At 48.0% G+C, this 22,309-nt stretch overlaps 1 protein-coding gene across 1 annotated transcript in view; it reads left to right on the forward strand.

Annotated features, from left to right (window-relative positions):
- LOC130843197 (paired box protein Pax-2-A-like) overlaps window positions 1-21,015 on the forward strand; it is a gene marked incomplete at its 3' end in the record, with an annotated part of 60,030 nt that extends 39,015 nt beyond the window's left edge. Inside the window, exons 3-4 of the mRNA XM_057719746.1 lie at window positions 13,299-13,355; window positions 20,886-21,015. Coding sequence (XP_057575729.1) covers window positions 13,299-13,355; window positions 20,886-21,015 — 187 coding nt within the window. The remainder of the gene's footprint in view (window positions 1-13,298; window positions 13,356-20,885) is intronic.
- Between the last annotated feature and the right edge of the window lie 1,294 nt (window positions 21,016-22,309).

Raw genomic sequence — 22,309 nt, forward strand, 5'->3', positions numbered from 1 at the left:
AACTCATTTAATCCCTTCAGCAGCCCTGTGAGGTGGGGACTTTTTTTATCTTAATTTTATAGAAGAGGAAACAGGAACAAAATGACTAAGTAATTTTCCCAAGGCCACGCAGCTGGTGGGTAGTGGTGCTGGGATTTGAAGACAGCCTCTTCTCTCTCATTCTTGAGTTGCCCAAACAATTGGACCCGCTAATCCAATTTGCCAGAAAGAACGGCTGTAGGCCAAGTATTCTAAAATACAAGTTACTGTTTTTAGGACCTGTTTCCCATGTTTGAACAGATTTGTAAATAACAATCCCTTTTAACAAACCACTTGCTTTGGTTATCTTGCAATAGATTTCATCCTAGAAGGTATTAGAAGTGGCATTGATCAAAGCTAGTTGTCCAAATGGAGTTTTATTTCCTTTGTTTTTTAATGACAGAGATGGGAGTGGCTACACCTACCCCAGATATCTTCTGGGACATAACCCTTGTGACAGTGCTAAGAGGAGGAGAACTCTGGGGTCTCCATCGTCTAGTTATCTCTGTGTTGGAGTGGACCCAAAACAATTTTCTAAAGAGATTCCTGTCCCTGCGGCAGGTAGCTGCTCTGCTTACCTCGGAGACTTCAGCCCCAGGTTCCTACCAGGGCCCTCAGTGTTCACAAGAGGGTGTCAGCTCCCAGCTGGGTCTGCCTTGAAGTGTGGGCACAGAGAAGCGTTCCCCCTGCTGCTTGTTAGAATCAAAAACTTTCCCATTGTTATTAGTTCGGATCAGAGAAAAAAATATTTAGGGGTTATTGCTTGGAGAACATATAATGGATGAGTCTTCCATTTATTCTACAATGATTCCCAGATTGGGCCATTCAGTTGAGTAACTGAACCACCTGTATGGTCCCCTTAGAGTTGCTTTTACTGAGTTGCACTTTGAGGGTGACTCCTGAACCTGCATGAGGGACACCCTAAGAAACAACCAGTGTTCATCACCCCTGAGTCTGGAGGAATTCATGATTTCTCAGCCAGCTCTTTAGGGAGGGTCTGGGGAGAACCCCTTCTTCGTCTTAGAGCAGTGAGAACCTGGGAGTAATGGACAGTTTGCATCTCATGGACTCTGTGAAGTAACACACCAGGTTCCTCTTCTCTAGGTGGCAGTGAGGAGGGCCAGATGTGGTGTGGATTGATGGTGGATTGAGGGCTTTGATGGTGTGAATTGTGTGGTGTTTGAGAGTGTGGGCTCTGGAGCCAAAGTGCCTGGGTTCGGTCCCAACTCCATTGTCTACTAGCTGCGTGGTCTTGGGCAGGTTTCTTGGCCTTGCTAAGCCTCAGTTTCTTCATCTACAAAATGGGGGTAACAAGTGCTTGCCTTATAGGACTGTGTGAGGTTTACGCGAGGGTCCCTGTGCAGTGCAGGGCCCACTCGGGCAGGTCTTATGTGCTCACTGGTGGCTCCAGCTGACTAGTGTTGGTTCCATCCTACACTCTCCTCTTGCTTGCCTTTCTGCCTTTTCCTGCCTCCTTGTATTTTTTTGCCCCATCGTGAACTGCCTTATATCTTTTCTGGAAAATGATGAGATATGAAGAATGAGTGAACAAATAAATAAAGTTAATACAACAATCGCTAACAGGCACACTTGTTTGGACACTTGTTTATTCTTCTCTCTTTCATGTATCTTTTCTGATTTTATTATGAAAATTCTCTTGCAGTGTTATGTTACCCTGAATCCTTATACAGAGATCCCTAGGCCTTCCTTTTGGGTATTTTTTTTTCTTTTTTTTAAAATTAATTAATTAATTAATTATTTTGGGGGGTACACCAAGTTCAATCATCTGTTTTTTTTTGTTTTTTTTAAATTTTTTTTATTTTTTGGGGGGTACACCAGGTTCAATCATCTGTTTTTATACACATATCCCCGTATTCCCTCCCTTCCTTGACTCCCCCCACCTCGAGTCCCCCCCACCTTTTGGGTATTAAATAGCTTGCAAGGAGGTGGCTTTGTGTGGGTGTGTGTGTGAAGGTTGAACGAATCCACAAATCCTCAGCGTTGTCTTTGGTAGAGTTGAAGTAAGTGAGGAAGATTGGCTTTATCTTACCATGAAGTTCTGAATTTTAAAGGACATGTTGGGTGGTAAAACTCCAGGCTCATGTTCTGGAGGCTGGGCATAGCCATTTAAAATGAGAGGAAAGGATGGGAAATGAATTGGAGCTAATGCCTGTGGATGTTAGGAGCACTGGGGAGGATCTGGGCACCTCACACCCCCTCTCTCTGCTGGAGCTCCCCTCTCAGACTGCACCCATGTCAGATAATGTCCCTGTCATTTGGTCGTCCTACAGACAGACTGGAGAGCCACCAGGCAAGCCGATCCTATTCATGTGACAGGGAATGGGGAGATAAGGGTGTGAAGCAGTTGATGTGGGGATGGTGCGTCTGAGCTGGAGAAGAATACATGGATTTGGCTGAGATGGGGCAAGCCCTAGAGGAGAGTAAGCTAAGACAGAGCAGGCTCTGGGAAGGGGGAACCGAGGGCTGGGTGCAGAGGAGGTGGCTGGGAGAGAAGGGTCAGTGGGTGGTCCACTTTTTGCAGCCTTCCTGGGATAGAATTGGTTGTGCTGAAGGTAGCTGACCGGCCATGAGACCCTGTGCATTGGCCATGGCCTTTCGTGGCAACTGGTGCTCCTGTGCCCATGCACCTTGGGAAAAAAGCCAGCTTGCACTACTGCTAGCAGTGTCTCTGCTAAAAGCTCTGCTTCCAACATCAGCATTTGTAGCTGAATGATCTAGGTTACAAGTCTATTAATTGTGTGATCATGGGAAATTCACTTCATCTTTCTGTGCCTCAGTTTCTGCATCTGCACAAAGGAAGAGTAAAAATGACAGTACCTCTCTGATTGAGTTGGAGCAAAGCTCAACATAAAAGCTGTGTCCACATCTAAGCACAACCCTTGCAGCCTAGCAGGGGTTTGTATAGGTACCCATCCTGGATCTTCTTCAAGGCCCACCCAGCACGCCAGCGGGGGATTCTGTCCATGTAAGGTGCTCAGAAGTTTACTGACTGCCTTCCTACCTGTGACCTTATTTGATCCCTGTCCATGCTTTTGGGATACAAAGGGCAGATAGACACTCCTATTCCCGTCTTGCTAATGAAGCAATTGAGAGCCAGAGAAATGAAGTCTGTTTCTTTCCCGCTCCCAACTGCAAGTGTTGCTTTTCCTGAAACCTGAGCTCTGATTTGGGCCAGCCTACTTCCCTGAAAGTAGGTTGTCCCCTGGAGCAAGTTTTTTTTCCCACACCAGGTCTCAACTTCCCATCTGAAAACTGATGAATGGGGATACCCCACATCCCTTCCAGCTCAGACGCGGTCTGTAGCTGCAGGTCTGATGCAGGAGAGCCTCATTCCTTCCCTGAGCTGAGGAGTGGGGCAGGGTTCTAGACACACAGGTGGGCACAGGAATTTATGCATCTGGCCGCCAGCTGCTGAGTTCGCTGCCCAGAGACTTATGCCAGACAGGCCAGGTGAAGCAGAAGAGTGCAGGGCACCCTTTAAGACAGATGGGGGGCCTGACGGCCCCATGGGCACAGCCATGGCCCTGGTCAAGTCCAGGCAGCATGTGTTCATTGCCACTTACCTGACCAGCATTCTTTTTTATTCAAAAAATGTTAATAGGTAATATATGCAAACGGTAAACATTTCAGACAATATCAAATGTATACAGTGAAAAGTAAGGCTCCTCCTGATTCCTTTTCTCCGTGCTACCCAGTTCCCCTCCTGGGAGGCAACCCCCCTTAGCAGTTTCTTCTGTATTCTTTAGGGATTTACATACAATACTTTGGTGAGGGTAAGGTATATGTGTGTAGATATGTGTACGTTTACACACACACACCCCTCCCCTCCCATTGTTCTGTTTTTTCTTTTCCATTAACAAATATTTATTGGTGATTGTTCCATATGGATAGAGTGCTGCTTCATTCTTTTAACAGCTACATAGTGTTCCATTATATGGGGTATCATAAGTTATTCAACAAGCCTCCTGTTGGTGGCTTCCAACCTTTTCTTTTTCCAAAAAAGTCTGCAGTGGGAATTCCCTGGCGGTGGTTGGGGAACTAAGATCCCGCGAGACTCATGGTGCAGCCAAACAAACAAACGAACAAACAAATAAAAAGGCTGCAGTGAGCATTCTTGTCCATATGAGACTATACCTGCAGAATACGCTCCCAGAAGTGGAATGGCTAGATCAGTGTGTGTGCATTGTGAATTCTGAAAGATAGAACCCTTGCTCTCCAAAGAGGTTCCTCCCTGAAGTGAGAAGACCTGTTTTCCCCAAGTGCCCACCCAGTGTAGGTTCAACCCCTCTGAATCACTGCTAATCTGACAGAAGAAAAAGGATACATTGTGGTTTTAATGGGCTTTTCTCTTATTATGAGTGAAATTTGGCTGCTTCTCCTTTTTTTTTCTAACATATACTTTTAATTGTGGAGCAATTTTAAATTCACAGAAAAGTTACAAAGATAGTACAGAAAGTTCTCACACACTTCTCACCCAGTTTCCCCTGTTGTTAAGGTCATATAACCAGGATCCATCTGTCAAAGTTAAGAAACTAACATTGGTACAATACTAAAAACTAAACTCTGGACTTTATTTGGCTCTGAGCAGTTTTCTCATCTTGGCAAGGGTGAAGTCAATGTATAAGCTGAAGGTGGCACTGCAGGTGCCAGAGCCATTCACCCCCCAAGAGACGGTGGGTGCCCATGATTTACATCATTCTGTGGTCACAGCACAGCCCACAGCCGAGGCCTTCTGGGCTGGAAAGGCGAACTCGATGGAGAAATGATGTCATGCTGTTTCTCTCAGTTCCTTTGGGTGAGAAATGTGGTTTTTGTTAAATCACTGGGTTGGCCCCTTCTTGCTGTTCCATCAGCATGTTTGTGGCGTTCAGTATCCCAGCAGAGAGAACCAGGGTGTGCTGGGCATAGAGGTATGGAACCCCACCCATCAGCTTTAAAAATCCCAGTGACACAAATAGTATGTACTTCTCGTCCAGTAAAATTAACACATCACAGATAAGGCTTAAACAAACAGCTTCAATCTCAGTCCCTTCTTCTCCTCCCAGAGGCAACGCTGTGGATGCCTTGGTGTGCATCCTGTCAGGACTTTTCTGGAAAGCACGAACTTTTCAGGGTGCTGCCAGAGGTGGCTGGAGATGACAGGGGGGCAGGTGTAGGGAACTCTCTCCTGCGTTCTTTGCACGCACTCATGAGCAATGTTAATGTTCATCCTTCCCATGCAGACAGCACTTTATACCGACAAGGAGCTTCACGGCACCCCCCCACTGGAGGGTCACAGCAGTTCTGGGAGGTAGGCAGGGACCGCCTTACTATGCTCTTCTTGGACAGGCCAGAGGTAGCTGAGGCCCACAGCCAGTAAGAGGCAGAGCTATACTCGAACTCCCTGCTGTTGCTTCCTGAAGAATGATAACAGTTGTACCAATAATAATGATGGCAAAGCTTGATCAAGCGCTGATTACTTTGCATACATTACCTCATTTAACCCTCAGAACAACTCTGTGAGCTAACTACGGTCATCCCTCGGTATCCTCCGGAGATTGGCTCCAGGTTGCCTGCAGATACCCAAATCGGGGGATGCTCAAGCCCCTTGCGGTAGGCCCTCGGTATCCACGGATGCAGAACTGGTAGATATTGAGGGCTGCCTGTACTATTATTACGCTCGCTGGACAGATGAGGAAACTGGGGCGCGGAGGGGAGAGGCAGGCAGCCTGAGATGCGTGGAGCTGGGATTCTCACTCAGCTGTGTCTGCCTCCTGAACTTGCAGCCTTTGCCGCTCTGCTCGCCGTCCCCCATCTGTGCCTTTCTCATGCCCTGCAGCTGCCTTGCAATACGGTTTATAATTTATTGGACATTTTCACTTTGTCACTCACAGATCAGCAGTACCTGAGCTTCAGTGTCAGTTCCTGCCTTAATTCCCCTGGTCTGTGCCTCCGTTTATCTCACCTTAACCTGTTTCAGGGCTCTTCTCATCCACTCACTACCAGAGCCCAGGATCTTCTCTCATTGCTTATCTTTAGGGTATTTCCCGAGCACCTGGGGTGCCAGATAGTGCTCCAGGTACAGCAGGGAACAGAGCTGACAAAAATCAGAAACTGCTGCTTTCATGGAGCTTCCATTCTCCTGGAACAAAGCCGGTTTCTGAACTGAGGCCTCGGTGCTTCTTTCGGTCCTAAGCCGATTCTCCCTGCGCTGGGCTCTGAGTGTCCTGCCCTCTTGCAGTTTACTGGGACAGTGGGGCCGTCTGTGTGCGTTCTACAGGCCCCTGGATGTTTTAACTCCCGCTCGCCTCCTCCGGTTGCCCTAGGATGTCGCTGCCGGCTCAGGGCAGTTCCCCGGCTGCTCCTGGAGATCGTGCGCAGGCGTGATTTACTGCACCTCCCTGCGCCACGTCTTTAAAATTACAGTGCCCATTTCCTGCTGAAATAATTTCCACAAAGAGTGGCTCCTATTACCGCAAGAGGCGTGCAGACGTCATGATTTATTATTATTTATGGTCCCCAGGCCTTGTTTATGCAAGACGGGTTAGGTGCGTGCGATAGAAATGCCATTATGCAAATGACATTGAATGTCCTTACTGCGCCTAAATAATTTTTGTGTTGGACGATTAAACCTCATCTGTTATTGATATGGGCTGCAGTCGGGCTATTACAGAGTCCCAACAGTACTTACTCCCAGTAATGGGAAAATTGAGAGAGAGAGCCCAACACAATTGCCTCAAGTGGGCCGTGATGGTCTGGAAGGAGTAGAACATCTCGGAGGCCTGCGCTGAGGGAGCCTGCAGACTCCTCGGATAAATAAGGAAGGCTGCGCCCGGCAATAAATTAAGCCTCGGGTTTGAGTGGGTGCCTTGGAGGATTTGTGGCCTTCCAGTAGCGTGATTTAGCTATTTGATTTAGCCAGGGGACTAGGCAGCCCCACCCCGAATTCCAGGGCGGCCCGTGCGCAGGGAGCTGCCACCGTGGAGGGGAGGGCGCAGGGAGGAGGGTGGCCGCCGAGGATACCAGGCATCCAATCTGCTGCGCTAACACCACGGCTGCCTGCCGCCTGGCCCCTGCGCACAACCGCCTGCCTTCCAGAGCTTGCTCGCGCTCTCTTGCTCTCTCTCTTTTTTTTTTTGACACAGCTGTGAAGTCCCATTTTGATCAGTGTTGATAGCTTATGAATTCCAAAATTGACAAAATTTACAGAAAAATGAGGATAATCCATCTTCCTTAGCAGCCTGTCAGGAGCTGGCCATACTTCATAATCTCCAATTACAGATGCTATTTTCCGACATTTACATGCAGATATTAGAACCAAATGAAAATGAGAAACAAAGAGAGAATGGAAATGCAGCTATTTATATGTATAAAAGACAAACAGGTAAATTCCAGACATTTAGATTGGATTTGGGGTCCCTTTAGGAGGCTGGAAAGAGACAGCTTTGAGCACGTGGGGTTTCAGAATAAAATGGTAAGACACGTGGCCTCTCCAGGCCTGTCCGTGGTCTGGCAGTAGGGGTTAAAAAAAATGGGTCAACTCTGCTGGAACAGCTGGGGATGCTTGGTTTGGGTGGGGGCACAGAGGACATCCCCCAGGGTTTTAGGGGGTCCCTCGGGGAGCACCCAGAGCTCACACTAAGCCATCAAGTACACATACATTTCACAAATGAGTGAATTTAGAACCTTCAACATTTGTTTTAAAAAATGGTATGGGGTGGGGAGGAGTGGTGGAGGCAGGAAATGCCACTAGAGTCACCTCCTTCTCCAAGGCAAACTTCAAAAAGTTGGCACAGTCTGGTGACCAATTCATAAACTCCCCTTGAGTAGAAGATGCAGGAAAGGCTCTGGCCAGGTGCACAGGGAGTTGTACCAATCAACTTTTAAAATGGGATATAAATAATAAACTTAATGGGGAGAGGAGTTCTGATACATACCCGCTCACTTCTCAGCTAATCTGGCCAGAGTGGAGGGTCTGGGAGGAGGCTTTGTAATGAAAATGTTCTTCCCATAAAATTGAAGGGAGAACAGCCTTGTTGCCCTCGCAGCTGTATGTGGCACTGGCTTCGGGAAAGCCGGGGATATTAATTAGCAGTGCTTTGGATTAAACTCTCCCAACCATGTCGAATGATACGATTTTTTTCTCTTTGTGAGCTTGACATGGGTGGCAGGGAAAAGTCTGCCTGGGTTTTCCCAGCTTACTGTTATTACTGAACTTTTCTTTTTATGCGGAGGATCAAACCTCTTCCTCTCCTGAAAATGAAAATGAGAGATTTCAGTGTTTTCCTGGGCAGTTGGGCAGAGAGAGGCTGTTATGTTGGAGCAGGCAGAGGAGGTGGAGATGGTTGGATGGGGAGACGTGAACATCTCTGCCTTTGGCTTGAAAGCTTTTGTTTATTTGTGGGAAGCCTCTTTCTAGCCAGCAGTTTTATATTATTTGAGGTTTGATTTGTGGTTGAGAGGTGAAGGAAATAAAACCAGGAGGCTAAATTTAATGTGTGTGTGTGTCTGTGTGTATGTGAGAGAGAGAGAGAGAGAGAGAAAGGAATTGTTAAAAATCAAGTTTGAACCAAGCCTTCAGAAGTGTTTGTTTACATGTCCAGTCTCAAGGCCAGTGGTGTGCTTGTTTAAATAAATTGTAAGTATTAGCACAAAGAATGGTTATTATGCTTTCTTTCCAGGTACAAAACTCAAGATTCATGATTTTAACACATGATTGCAAAACGCAAACATATTTTCAGTAATTAAAAACAAAGCCTCTGAAGTTAATCTTGATAAAGAGGCGTATAAACAGAAACACTATTGTTATTGTGCTAGTTTTGTCTGTTATTTATATCAGCTAAAATTTGGGCTTACACATAATAGCTCAGACCTAAGCCTAATGTCTCCTTCCTTTAGTTTCTCATCTTTCTAAAACCGGAATGTTGCCTCCAGTAAAGAACACAGTGCTTGAAACAAAGCAAATAGTCCGATGCCTGATTTTTCTCTTAACAGCGCTAGCAACGTCACGTTTTCGTTTATTTCTGTTGTTTCCCATTAATATTAAGATTACTTGCTAACGCCGACATCAATCTGAGCATGGCTGTCCTCTGAGTTTATCATTTAGGCTGCCCTCTGAGACTAAGTGGGGAGAATAAAGAATGAAGTTCATACCATCGCTGGCTGAACCCACCTGGAAACATTTCATACTGGAGGTCATTCTTGAGCTGGGACGTGAAAGGGTAGAGAGACAAGCTTGGAGGAGAGGAAGGGAAAAGGCACTCAGGGAGGAAGAATGGCCTTGTCATCGGTGGAGGGTCGGGAGCAGGCAGGTGTTCGAGGAGGTCGTGAAGCCTGTAAAGATACTCCTGACCTAGCAGTTGGTCTCCCTCTCCTGGGCCCCGCGTGAGGTGCTGTGGAGCTGTGGTGAAGAACACAGACTTGGGCATCAGGCAGGACCTGAGTCTAACGCCCCCTGAGCAGCTCACTCCACTCCCTATTTTCAGTTTTCTTATCTGTACCAGGATGGGGTTGATGACAGTGGTGTACAGTGGTGTCTGGTGGTGTTCGGGATCTCAGACTTGGAGTCGCACTGCTGGGGAATGATTCAGACACATTATTTTGGCCCCTTGTGCCTCATTTTCATCATCTGTAAAATGGGAGTAATAATACCCCATAGGGTCATTGTAAGGATTAAATAAATGTATTTTGACACCTAGAACAGTAGCTGGTATGTCATAAGCACCCAGGAAATGCAAGTACTCCTGACTTATTCTGTGTCTGAGGGTTTAGGTGAGAGCTGGTAGAGTCATCTGAATTGGAGTCCGAATTAGCCACGGAGGCCTGGTCCTCTCAGCCTTCTTTTGCTGGTGTTTCTCTTGCACAGTATTTGTTTGGCTCTAGCAAACCTTGGTGACAAAGAGGGCACACCCTCCCAAGGCTGCCTATTTGCCTTTTCAGAATGTTGCCTGTTAGAAAGTTCTTTCTTATGGGGAGCAGAAGGGGAAGAGAGATGGCCTTTGGCCTGAGGAGTGTGTATATGTGAGTGCGTGCATGTCTGTGTGCACTCACACGCGTGTCGCCACTCAGTAGCAGCAGGGCAGAGGTGGTAGGGAGGGCCAGCCAGGCTCACCTCCCTGCCCATACCCTATTGATCTTGCAGTACAGCGGGAACTCTTTTTGTTTCTTTATGGCCCCAGGATAGCCTTTCTGTCCTTCTGCAGTTGGGAAATAAGTCCTAAAGAAAGTGAGCTATGAGCATCCTGGGATGTACCGCACTCCTGTTCCACATACTTTAGGGTGGGGGACCTCCCTTTGCATGCCCCCTTTTAGACCCAGAGGCTTGCATCCCTTTGGAGGTAGTGGGCAGGGAGGCCACTGTAGCAGGCTGTGGGCCCACCCTGAACTGCCTAGAAGAAGCTGGGGGAATCTGGCTGCTCCAAGATAGAACTTCATTTTTGGAAATCTCCCTCCTCTTCTCTACATCAGGCTCTGGATGGCAGAGTCTGAAGAGACCTTGAGGCTCTCCGAACAGGGAGTCTTCCCTCCCTCCTCCACACAAGTTCCCCCCACTTCATCTTCTTATCATTCAGGAGGCCTTGGCTGCTGAGTCCCAGCTCTGGGCCCTGCAGAAGTGGAGCTCTGTGCTCCAAACTTTGTCACTTCTTCTCTTGCCTTTGGGAAGACAAGAGCCAGCATGCTCCGAGCCCAGGGCCTCCTCTCCCTGATCTTCTTGCAGATTTCTTAAGGTTCAGGGTGGGCCCTAGATTCCTTTGCTCCTTCCTTCTCTTCCTTACTAAGCTTCACTCAGTATATGTCCTGCCCAGGCCTCCTGGTAGGACCCAGGTTCAAATCAGGATGCCCAGAGGGCCTCCTCATCTCAGAGGGAGAGCAGGTGCAGTGCCAAAGGACTGGGATCACATACAGAGGACAGATGTCCTAAACCAAGTGTGGGGATGGTACCCAGGGAATACAGAGGAGGAAATGATTTAGTTCTACCAAAGAGACTTATGGAAAGCATCCAGGAGGAGATGGCATTGGAACTGGGCCTTAGAGGACAAGGATTTGGACTGGGGTGAGGATGAAAACAGCGCGAGCAAAGGCATGGAGTGGAGTGACAGGGGCGCTCGGGAGTTAGTGTGTGCGGTGTGGCTGGAGTAGAGCGAGGAGTTTTGGAAGTAGTTAGATCTGTGTTGAAACTGGAAAAGTAGATTGGGATTTGGACTGGGGCCTATAGGGTTTGGGTTAACATTACCTGGAGGCAGTGAGGAGCCAGGGAGGGTTTACAAGCACAGAGCATTCACTTACAAATAGCCTGCTGGTTAGGAGTGGGAGAAAATGAATACTTTAAAAAAAATCATCTACAAAATCACTTTCCATTTCAAATGAGCTTGTGGTGAGCTCTGCATTGACTGTGAGAACAGCATGAGTTAACCAGGTGACGAGGGGACGAGAAAAGCGGAAGCAAGCTTCTTAGGCCCCAAGAGGCCATTAGCTGGAATGGGGGCCCCAGAGAGCACACTCAAGACCAACGTGGGGAGGCCTTAGCACTTTGTTGTAGCCAGAGCTGTGTGGCCACCAAGCGGCCGCCTCAGGAAGTAGTGAGTTTCGTGCATCAGCTAAAGATTAGCCTCCATAACCCTTGAACTCCTTTGGGCCCTGAGATTTGGGGCTCACTAAGATGCTCTATGTGGCCGGGCAGGGCGGGGCGGGGTGGGGGGGGCGTGGTGGGGAGAGAAGGGGGCCTCCGGATGAGTCATTGCTGGAAAAGTTTCTCCCAGACAGAAACCACAATGTCTGATTTCAGTCTCTGCCCTGGGGCTTCCCCTGCTGTCCCGCACCACCTGGAAGTGTGTCTGGGGGTGGGCCGAGGGGCGCCTGGTAGGCTGTAAACAGAAAAGGGAGAGATGAGTCAGTTAAACCTTGCACATCTCTTCTTGGAAGCCCCTTGATTCCACTGCAGACCATTTTGACCCAGGGAAGGGGCACAGTTCGAGAGAAGCAAACGAGCATGTCTCATTCATGCCTAGGGTACTTTCTGATGAATAAAAGCACTTTGCCATCACTTACCCTCTCAGTGACCCTGGGAAGCACCTCTGATGCTGTTGGCAGAGCCAGGCCATGGTACCTGTCCCAGTTCATTTGGTTCCACAGGCGTTTATGTCACATCTGTTCAGAGCTGGGCACTGGGCCAGGAGCTGCTGTCACAAAGATGAGAGAGCTACAGCCCTATCCTCATGAAGTTCACACTGTAGTTGGGGAATGAGGGCCTTGAACAATTAAGTATGCAATGCAGAGCCAGAAGTGCCGTGGTAGGGATGTGCCCACTTTGGGGTTCTAGGAACACAGAGCAGGGGAAATCCGGGAGAGCTTCCTGGAAGAGGGAGGCCGTTCAGAATTCTTGGCAGTTCTTCCCCTCAGATAATACTGACAGGAGCACTTTGTAGATTTTGGAGTACTTTTGCAGGCATCACTTGTAGTTCCTCCTTTCAGCAAACATTTCTTTTTCAAATTTGATTCATCTTTATCTGGTTTAGTGGAGATGGAATGCTAAAACCTTGTTGTTTTTTGTTTTTTTACTCTTTTTTTTAAATTAAACATTTTTTTTGAGATAATTGTATATTCACATGCAGTGCTAAGCAGTAATACAGGGGGATTCTATATACCCTTATCTAGTTTCTCCCAATGGTAACATCTTGCAAAATCACACTGGGATATTGGTGTTGATAAACTCACTGGGATATTGGCCCTGAGGATTAAAAAAGTGAGAATAAAAAGGCCTGCCCTCACGACTTGACATTCTTATCACTCCCTGTGTGCCTTCTCATGACTGTGAGGTAGGTCATATATCCCCACGTTACAAATGAGGAAAGGAGCCGAGAACGTGAGGTGCTTGGCCTGCTTCCACACAGCACGAACTTGGCTGTGTCAGACTTGAACCCTGTCCTCCTATCCCCATGGCTGGTGGGCTTCCTCAGCCACACTCCTGCCTGTCATCAGGCCAGGCCTTGGGGACACACCTCCCCTACTCCAGCTTCTGTCCTCCTCTGGGTAGATGTGTAGGTGGGCAGATGTCTGGTCCCTCAGGATGGGAGTGGTGGGCCTGGCTCTGGCCCAGCTCCTGAGGGCCAGCTCAGGCCCAGGGGTGAGCCTGGAGGGACTCAGCAGGTGACGGGGAAGCCTCGTGGCCCCAGTGCCAGCTGAGGCAGCCAGCCCTGCAGCCTGTCCCCCTGCACTGCCCTGCTTCGTGCTGCCCTCCTTCTCACGTGTCTGTATTTCTTTTCTCCTCCATGCTATGGCAGTGGTGCCCCGTGCTGATGAGACAATACTTGGTGCAGCCCCAGGCAGTCCTTTTCCAGGTAATTTCCTAGGGACCCAAATGACACGCAGCACACACGTTCCTGGGGCATGCGCCTCCTTGAGTCCCTGCTAGAATTCCTTGACCCTTCATGCAGCTTCGTTTCCGAAGTGCAATTCCTCTCAGCCTTCCGATCTTCACAGTCGCCCTGGCAGGCAGGCAGGCAGGCAGCGAGGGGTTAGACGTCAATCTCATTTTATTAATAGGGAAAATGAGGCTCAGAGAGCTGACCCGGCTTGCCTGAGGTCACACAGGTGAGAAAGAGGCAGAGCTGGGGCAGGAACCCCGTGTTGTTTCTTCTAGTTCACTGCTCTTTCTACCACGGGATCAACAGCTGTAAACGATGCAGATAAAAATTAGCTAAGCAAGTCCATTGCCCTCCTGAATCAGTTTTTCCAGGTTGGGAAAGATGACCTTGAGCATCCTTCTAGCTCAGACATTTGAGAGTGCAAGATGTTTTGTCCTCTGGAGCATGGCATCTGAGAGGAGGGCGTGCACACCTGGCAGGGCTTGAACTGGAGCCCTCTCAGGAGTCTATGGCAGTAGGCACAGAAGTTTTTTTTTTCTTTCAAATTGATCCAAACACTAAAAATGTGGAGCCAACCCATCTAAACCATGCTTGACAGAGGATTGCCTATCTTTTTTTTTTTTAACTTTTTGTTTTATATTGGAGTATAGTTGATTAACAATGTTGTATTAGTGTCAGGTGTATAGCAAAGTGATTCCGTTATGCATATACATGTATCTATTCTTTTCCAAATTCTTTTCCCATTTAGCTTGTTATATAATATTGAGCAGAGTTCCCTGTGCTATACTGTAGGTCCTCGTTGGTTATCCATTTTAAATATAGCAGTGTGTACATGTCAACCCCAAACTCCCAGTCTATCCCTCCCACCCACCCTTCTCCCCTGGTAACCATAAATTCATTCTCTAAGTTTGTGAGTCTGTTTCTGTTTTGTAAATAAGTTCATTTGTATCCTTTTTTTTTAGATTCTGCATATAAGCGATATACCTGTATTTGTCTTTCTCTGTCTGACAACTACACTGAGTATGACAATCTCTAGGTCCATCCATATTGCTGCAAATGGCAGCAATCATTTCATTCTTTTCAATGGCTGAGTACTATTCCCTTGTATATATGCACCACATCTTTTTTTTAAGCTCTTTATTGGAGTATAATTGCGACCACATCTTCTTTATCCATTCATCTGTTGATGGACATTTAGGTTTCCTCTATGTCCTAGCTATTGTAAACAGTGCTGCAATGAACATTGGGGTGCATATATCCTTTCGGACCATGTTTTTCTCTGGATACATGCCCAGGAGTGGGATTGCAGGATCATATGGTAGTTCTATTTTTAGTTTTTTAAGGAACCTTCATACTGTTCTCTATAGTAGCTGTATCAATTTACATTCCCACCAACAGTGCGGGAGAGTTCCCTTCTCTCCACACCTTCTCCAGCATTTATTGTTTGTAGAATTTTTGATGATGGCCATTCTGACTGGTGTGAGGTAATATCTCATTGTAGTTTTGATTTGCATTTCTCTAATAATTAGCAACATCGAACATCTTTTCATGTGAGTAGGCAGAGAAGTTTTATCCCAATTGGTTGCATTGGAGCTGACACTCTGTGAATTATTGACCTGAGTTCGTTTCCCTTTCTGGGTTATAGTCAAGGACAACACCTGGGAGCCCTGACGGTCTGGGAGCAGAAGCCCAAAATGATATCCAAAGAAAGAACTCCAAAAGCGTGGAGAAGTAGCAATGTGGAACGTAGCTGTTGCCTGTGGCTGTCGGTGGCTGGGGGGCTGATGGAGGGAGGATTGGGGGCTATGTTCCCAAGGGCATAGGTGCACCAATACAACCCCACTGTTTAGCCCTTGGCTTCCCAAGTAACTATGAGATATGGAAACAGATGCCACTGTTACCAAGAAAAGAGGCACCAATAATGTGTTCTCTCTTCTCGTTCCCTCTCCTGATCTTCCCTCCCATCTTTCTTTCCCTGTCATTCTTTCTACCTCTCCCAGCCTCCATTTTTCGAAAAGGATTTGAAGTGTCCTGAAAGATAAATAATTAAATACATCTACGTTAGTTAAGGCTGAAGAAAGTTCAGAAATTATGCAGAGGAAAGAGTAAGATCATTGTACAAGGCGCCAGCAATGATGTAGTTGTGGTGATTGAGCACTGAATTCGATTGAGCTTCCGGGCAGCCAAGGCAAAGGGGGAGTATGTAGTAGTTTCCAATGTTCCTACTCTTCAATCAGAGGCAAATTAACTATTCATCAGGAGAAAACACTTTTTTTCTGGTAATGAATTATAGGAGAGATTGACATGGAATTTGAAAATTCTAATGGGTATGTCTCCAGAGCTTTTTTTTTTCCTTTCTTTTCTTTTTTTTTTTAAAGTTCTTTGTATGGCTGTTTTCTTCTATTGCCCTTAATCAATGTTGAATGCCTAATTTTCTGTCACAGACCAGTGAAGTCACTTCCCTCATGGTAGACAAGGACATTGTTTTCTGGTCACCTGACTTGATGAGGGGTAGAGGTAGGAGGTTAGTATGTTATTTGGAGCTCTTGTTCAAACACTCCTCAGTTAATTTTTGGATGTTGTGGTGAATGTCTTGCTGCTGGACCATGCAGTCATTCATTCAATAAGCACTTAAGGGGCTCTAGGGCTGTTCCATGCTCTTTGCTTTCAAGGCAACCTCGAGGGAGATAGACAAACAGCCATTACACATGGTGCGAAGTACGATAATAGAGTTCTGTGCAAAATGACACCAATTATGGAAACATAGACAAGGGAGTCATGATTTATTTGTAGGAATGTGGGGCCCAGGAATGGCTGCACCAAGAAAGTGACACTTGAGCTGGGTCTTGTGGGCAATGTAGGAGTTTAAGTGGCTGAATGAGATGGGCCTTCCAGGTAGAGGTAGGACAGTGCCTGGAGTGGCTGAGGAGCTGCTGGTGGAACGAGGTTCCAGGGATCTCAGGAGATTGGGGAGAATGCTGTTGCCTTAAAAATCACAGGCAGTGGACTTTCCCTGGTGGTGCAGTGGTTAAGAATCTGCCTGCCAATGCAGGGGACACGGGTTTGAACCCTGGTCTGGAAAGATCCCACATGCCGCGGAGCAACTAAGCCTGTGCGCCACAACTACTGAGCCCACATGCCGCAATTACCAAAGCCCACGGGCTCTATGGCCCATGTGCTGCAACTACTGAGCCTGTGTGCTGCAACTATTGAAGCCCATGCACCTAGAACCTATGCTCCACGACAAGAGAAGCCACTGCAATAAGAAGCCCACACACTGCAATGAAGAGTAGCCCCCGCTTGCCACAACTAGAGAAAGCCTGCATGCAGCAATGAAGACCCAACACAGCCACGTGCGTGCACACACACACACACACACACACACACACACACACACACACACACACACACACACATACACACATCACAGGCAGCTCAGGGGGACAGACAGTGGTGAGAAATTAGGGAATAATTTCACAGCAAATGAAATGACAGCATCCTCTGGTTCACACAGGAGCAGAGCAAGAGCTGTGGAATCCCACCAAAGAAAGAGATTGGGCTCAAGGCTAGCCCTGCGAGGTGGTGATGGTGGGAGACACAAATGGCAAAGAGCAGTGAGAGCTGATTTATGAATCCAGCTGTCCCCTGAGTCCCAGCTCTTTAGGAAAGTTCTCTTTACCTCCTGGCTACAACTGATGGTTGGGCAATTGGATTTTTGACCTCCCACTGCATGTGCTACACCAGTTAAAGATTTCATGTATTGAAAAGGTGATTCAAACCCAACTGTTGAAGTGACTGGACAAACCCTGATACTGAATTTATTGACTAAAACAAAATCACATAGCAAAAAGGCCCTTCCATCTGGATGTTAAATAAGTTAAGAGGCAAGATTGGCCACCTTCCCACCATTTTCTTAAACCCAGATTGGCTGTGCTTTCTTGGGAAATAGAGGCTTTCCTTCGCAGACCCAGCTGCCTAGCCTAGAGTCTAGGAAGGGGGCAGGCCTGGTACTGGGGTGGAGAGGGCTGCAGGAATGCTACTCTTGGCTGAGATGCTGCCTGGCTCTCCTGAGGATAAGGGTCACTCATTCATTTGTTCATCCAAGTGTTCATTGTGCAAGCTCTTCAGAGTTGAATCCCAGCTTGTCTACTTTTTCATCTCCACCTCTTCCTCCTGCTACTGTTGGCATGTGCCTTGTTTTTGGATCACTGCTGTCTCACCTCTGAGCCTTCCTTCAGCTCTTCTCAGCCTGCAGGTCAGGGATTGCTCAGGTCCAGGATAAATATAGTCTGCCCAAGACGCCTTTCCTCACGACTTCCTGTCCCATGTAAATGCATGGCTCTGTGCCCTTGTCCCTGTTGGGTAGAGCTTTGGGCCCACATATCTTTTCTCTTGGGAGCTGTGGGTAAAGGTCAGAGAGCGTGTTTGGTCTTCACGTGCCATCTTGCATACAAGAGAAGTTCAGTAAATTCTAAGCATCTACTATGCTCAGGCCTCCACTAGGTCACAGGAGCGTAGGGAAGTGGGAGGCACTGTCCCCACCCTGCAGCCCCAGAAACCCTCACAGGGGTGTTCTGACTTCCTACCTCTGCACACGACAATGCACCAAAGGAGGAGCTTCCAGGGAGCTTTACTTCCTAATTTTTTAAGCAAATTAGGAGCCTAATGTCACGACTAAGTCCCATTCTGAGTTGGATAAAGTCTAGACAGTGGCCTTTTCCCAATAACTCCCTGCTGCATGGAATGAAGACTCTGCTGGGTGTGACCTATAGCAAGAAATATATTGTCATCTCTACCTAGTACACACATATCCACTTATATGGAAACAAAGATTAATGAAACAGGATTTACTCTTTCTATGTGTGAGACTCAGAAATTTTCTGTTCTAGTCTACTCAATTTTCTGTTTTAAAAGGTTGGTACTAGCAAAGTGATTTCCTACCTGTTAAAGGGTTAGGACTGGGACTTCCCTGGTGGTGCAGTGGTTAAGACTCTGTGTTACCAATGCAGGGGGCCCGGGTTCAATCCCTGGTCAGAGAACTAGACCCCACAGGCTTGCCACAACTAAAAGTTTGCATGCCACAATTAAGGAGCCCACATGCTGCAACTAAGGAGCCAGCAAGCCACAACTAAGGAGCCTGTGAGCTGCAACTAAGGAGCCTGCCTGCTGCAATTAAGACTCAAAGCAACCAAACAAATAAATTAATTAAAAAAAAAAGTTAGGACACAGTATGAAAATCATTAGGGTAACTGTCAAGATTTTGGAGTCAGATGGACCCAGGTTTGCATCCTGGCTCTGGCACCTAGAAGCCGCGTGACATTAGGTAAGCACTTTCCCTCTATGATAGAAGTCTCAGTTTCTTCATCTGTAAAATAGAAATAACATAGAACCTACCACATTGGGGTAATTGTGAAGATTAAATGGGCTAATACAGGTAAAATCTCCTGGCACAGAGTCAGTGATCGATAAATGTGAGCTTTGGCACAGTTGTGAAGGTTATGGTTCTTATTGTCCTGGTACCACTTGGGACTCCTGCTTCCTGGGGAGTGGTAGTCAGGAAGGACTTCCTGGAGGAGGAGCCATTGAAGAAAGGCAATAGGTTGACCAGGACCCACTACTGTCCCCACAGCGACCAGGAACTCTGTGTGAGCATTCCAGGGCCACTCATTTCCTTTTCCAACGATTCGTTCCCAAGGATTTTTGGCTGGACTTGTTCCCAAGGGTTTTTGGCTGGACCTAGAGCTGACCATGTTAGATGCCTTTGTCTTTCACATTTAGGTCTCTAATCCACCTGGAATTGATTTTTGTGTCTGGTGTAAAGTAAAGATCCAATTTCTTTTTCTCCCCTTGTTTCTGAGTGGATAACTGCTTACCCTGCAGTGTTTATTAGAGTCTCATCCTTCCCAGCTGATTTGTACATCACCTCTCTCATATATCAAGTTTCCATATACGCACGGATCAGTTTCTGGACTCGATTCAGTTTCATTGGTCTATTCATCTGTGACTGTGCCAGTCCCATACTATCTTAATTACTGCAGCTTTATAGTGATTTCTGATGTCAGGAGGCCTGTCCGCCATCTTGTCGCAGCTGGGCTGGCTTTGGGTCCGTGCTATTCTCTGCATGTTTCAGAATCAGGCTCTGCTAGAGATGGGCAGGGAGCCCAAGAACTCTGGACAAGAATCCATCTCAGGGTGCCTGGGCCTGCAGTACCTCCTGGACTCACTGCTGCCATCCACCCCACTTGGCATTAGAGCTGCTCTGGAAGTACTTTCTAATTCATTTTCAGAGGAAAGTGCCAGGAATGTGCCTGAGTCTGAGTCCCCTCTTCCTGCCACTTTCCTGGTGGCTCCTCTGGTTTCCCTCCCAGTGGCTCAGTCCTCATCATCCTACCCAGGGTGGCTGCAAACTCCTTTCAGAAGACTGCTTGCTTCCCTGTCCCTGTCTGCCAAGCACATAACCCTAGACAGACAGAAATGTGTCTTCCATTGGCAGTGCCAGGGTGGTAGAGGAAATGCCCTGCACCAGAGCTTGGCACAACCAAATTCTTTGGCTTAGTTGTTTGCAAATGTTTTCTTTACCTGAAGATGGGCCTGGGGGGTGGTGTGGGAGGAAGAGGCCTGTCACTCATGTTTATGCTGTAGTCTGTCCTTGAGTGGGAAGACTGAGGTTGGCATCTTCGAAACCTTCCCTGGAGATCATTCTGACAGTGGTTTGAATGCCAAGGAAATGACTCATAGCAAGCTCCGATTTCATGAAATGGCTTAAAGACAGGGGCATGACTCATGGGCCAAATGCACATAGTTGGTGTGGACTTGGTAAAGCAGATGTATGCACCCTATGGTTTTCAGCATGCAGTGTTTACATGCTTCCAGAATTCAAAGACACTTGCCAACCGTGACTCATATGTTTTGATATATCGGCTTTTGGGTGAGAGTTTATGGCGAACCATCCCCTGTTGACCCTGAGCAAAGTCCTCCTCTCCTTGGACCTCAGTTTACTCCTCTGTGAGATGAGGATATGGATTTGGATTGAGTGATGGTCCAATTCCCTTTAATCCTTGATTCTGTGATTCTACATCTGTGGTTTAAGAGCACAGAAATCAGAAAGCTTTCCATCTTCTCGGCTACAGGACTGCCTTGTTTCTGTCTTGTTTTGGTTATGGATGTCTCCCTCCTTGCACTGAGGACGATGGTTGTCTCTGGTGGGGCTGGGGCTGGGGCTGGGCGGGAGAACCTGCAGGGCATGAAGAAGCTAGGTTTGAATTCTTGTGACGCTGCACTGAATCTTGTCCACCTCTTCACCTGGAGAGGCTTGCTGATTCCGGATACCTGTCTTGCTCCATTGAGCTGAATCTGCCCTCTCAGTCCCGGGGGTCCGTGAGCCCCCTGGGAGCCTTGGCGCTGGCATGGGCTAGCTAGCTGAGCCCAGAATGCAGCGGTGGCATTTGGTTGGGGTGCTTTGGAATCTCGACGCTGAGACGTCTGTCTTGTTTTCTCTTTCAGACTGCCGATTATTCCACCATGGCCTCGCTGGCTGGAGGGCTGGATGACATGAAGGCCAACCTGACCAGCCCCACTCCTGCCGACATCGGGAGCAGTGTGCCCGGGCCGCAGTCCTACCCCATTGTGACAGGTGAGGGCACCTGGGGCAGGGGGGGTGAGTGGCGCAGAGAGAGAGAGAGGACGTGTGTGTGATGAAGAAAGTGGCTTCTTGGTGCTTTTGGACTTGATTGGCCATCTTTGTTTTAATGAGGTTATGAGGTCCTGGAACAGGTCATGGGGGGGACTGTTGGGGCCAGGAGTTGTGGCTTCGATGAGACACGGCTGTAGACGCTCTGATAAAGCCAGGGGAGAGCAAATGGCAAATGAATGATGGGCTCGGGGCGGCGGGGGGGCGGGGGGGAGCAGGGAAGCCTTGTGTCAGAGGGGCTGGGTGATCTCAGGGCCCCTACAGGTGGGGCTGAGTGTTCAGAGGACTGGGACTTAGCTTTCTCCAGAGAAAGGCAGCCCTGCTTGGCATCAGCCTGGAGGGTGAGTGGGATTCCTGGCAGATTGTCACCAGGAATTTCAGATTTCCAGGCAGAGGTGGAGTTAAGAAGGGCAGGAGGTTTAGGCTGCCTTTCTGGAAGGCTCGGGACCAGCTGCTTTAGCTGTCAGTGTAAAGATGAAGCGTTAGGGCCCTGGAGGCACATTGCTGGGTTTGAGCTTGCCATTGACTAGCTGTGCACTCTTGAGTAAGTTATATAAGAATTCTGGGCTGTGGTTTTTAAATCTGTAAAATGGTGATAGCACCCAGCCCACGGTGTTGCTGTGAGGATTAATGCTGTCAATATATGAGGTGCTTAGACTCTGGTCTAGCACACACAGGCACCCAATAGTGTCGGGATTATTACTCCTCTCATGGTGGCTGCTCACGTCAGGCTCCCGGCTGTGAAGGGGCTGGACCAGGAGGGCGGGACAGGCAGATGCCCCGCCCTGCTCCAGCAGCACTGGGATAATATGGACTCAGCCACCATAATACAGACTCAGCTACCAGGTTGTCTGATCATGCAGGCAGGAGGCAGTCTTGGATACTGAATAGACAGACCGTGGGAGACTGGGGGTGTTGCACTTGGGCAAGAGCCTTGGAGTCCAGCCTGAGGTAGCAGGATATCCCTGTAAGCTGGTAGGCAAGACACAGAAAGTAGTGACAGAGGCAAGGGGTTCTTAGAAATGTGAGTGGGTTGTGGCTGCATCAGGGCTGGATTCAGTTTAGAACTTTAAGAAAGGAGCCGGACGAGGCAGGGAGGGCCCAGCTCTGAGACTGGAGCTCATGGGGCTCAGACAGGATCAGCTGGGGCTCTGTTTGCAAATCCGGGCACCGCATGGGGATCAGTTAAAAGGCAAGAATGACTTGGTCCTCTGTCTACCTGAGATGGGTCAGGAGC

This window comes from Hippopotamus amphibius, unplaced genomic scaffold, assembly GCF_030028045.1.
Source record: "Hippopotamus amphibius kiboko isolate mHipAmp2 unplaced genomic scaffold, mHipAmp2.hap2 scaffold_248, whole genome shotgun sequence".
Taxonomy (NCBI): Eukaryota; Metazoa; Chordata; class Mammalia; order Artiodactyla; family Hippopotamidae; genus Hippopotamus; species Hippopotamus amphibius.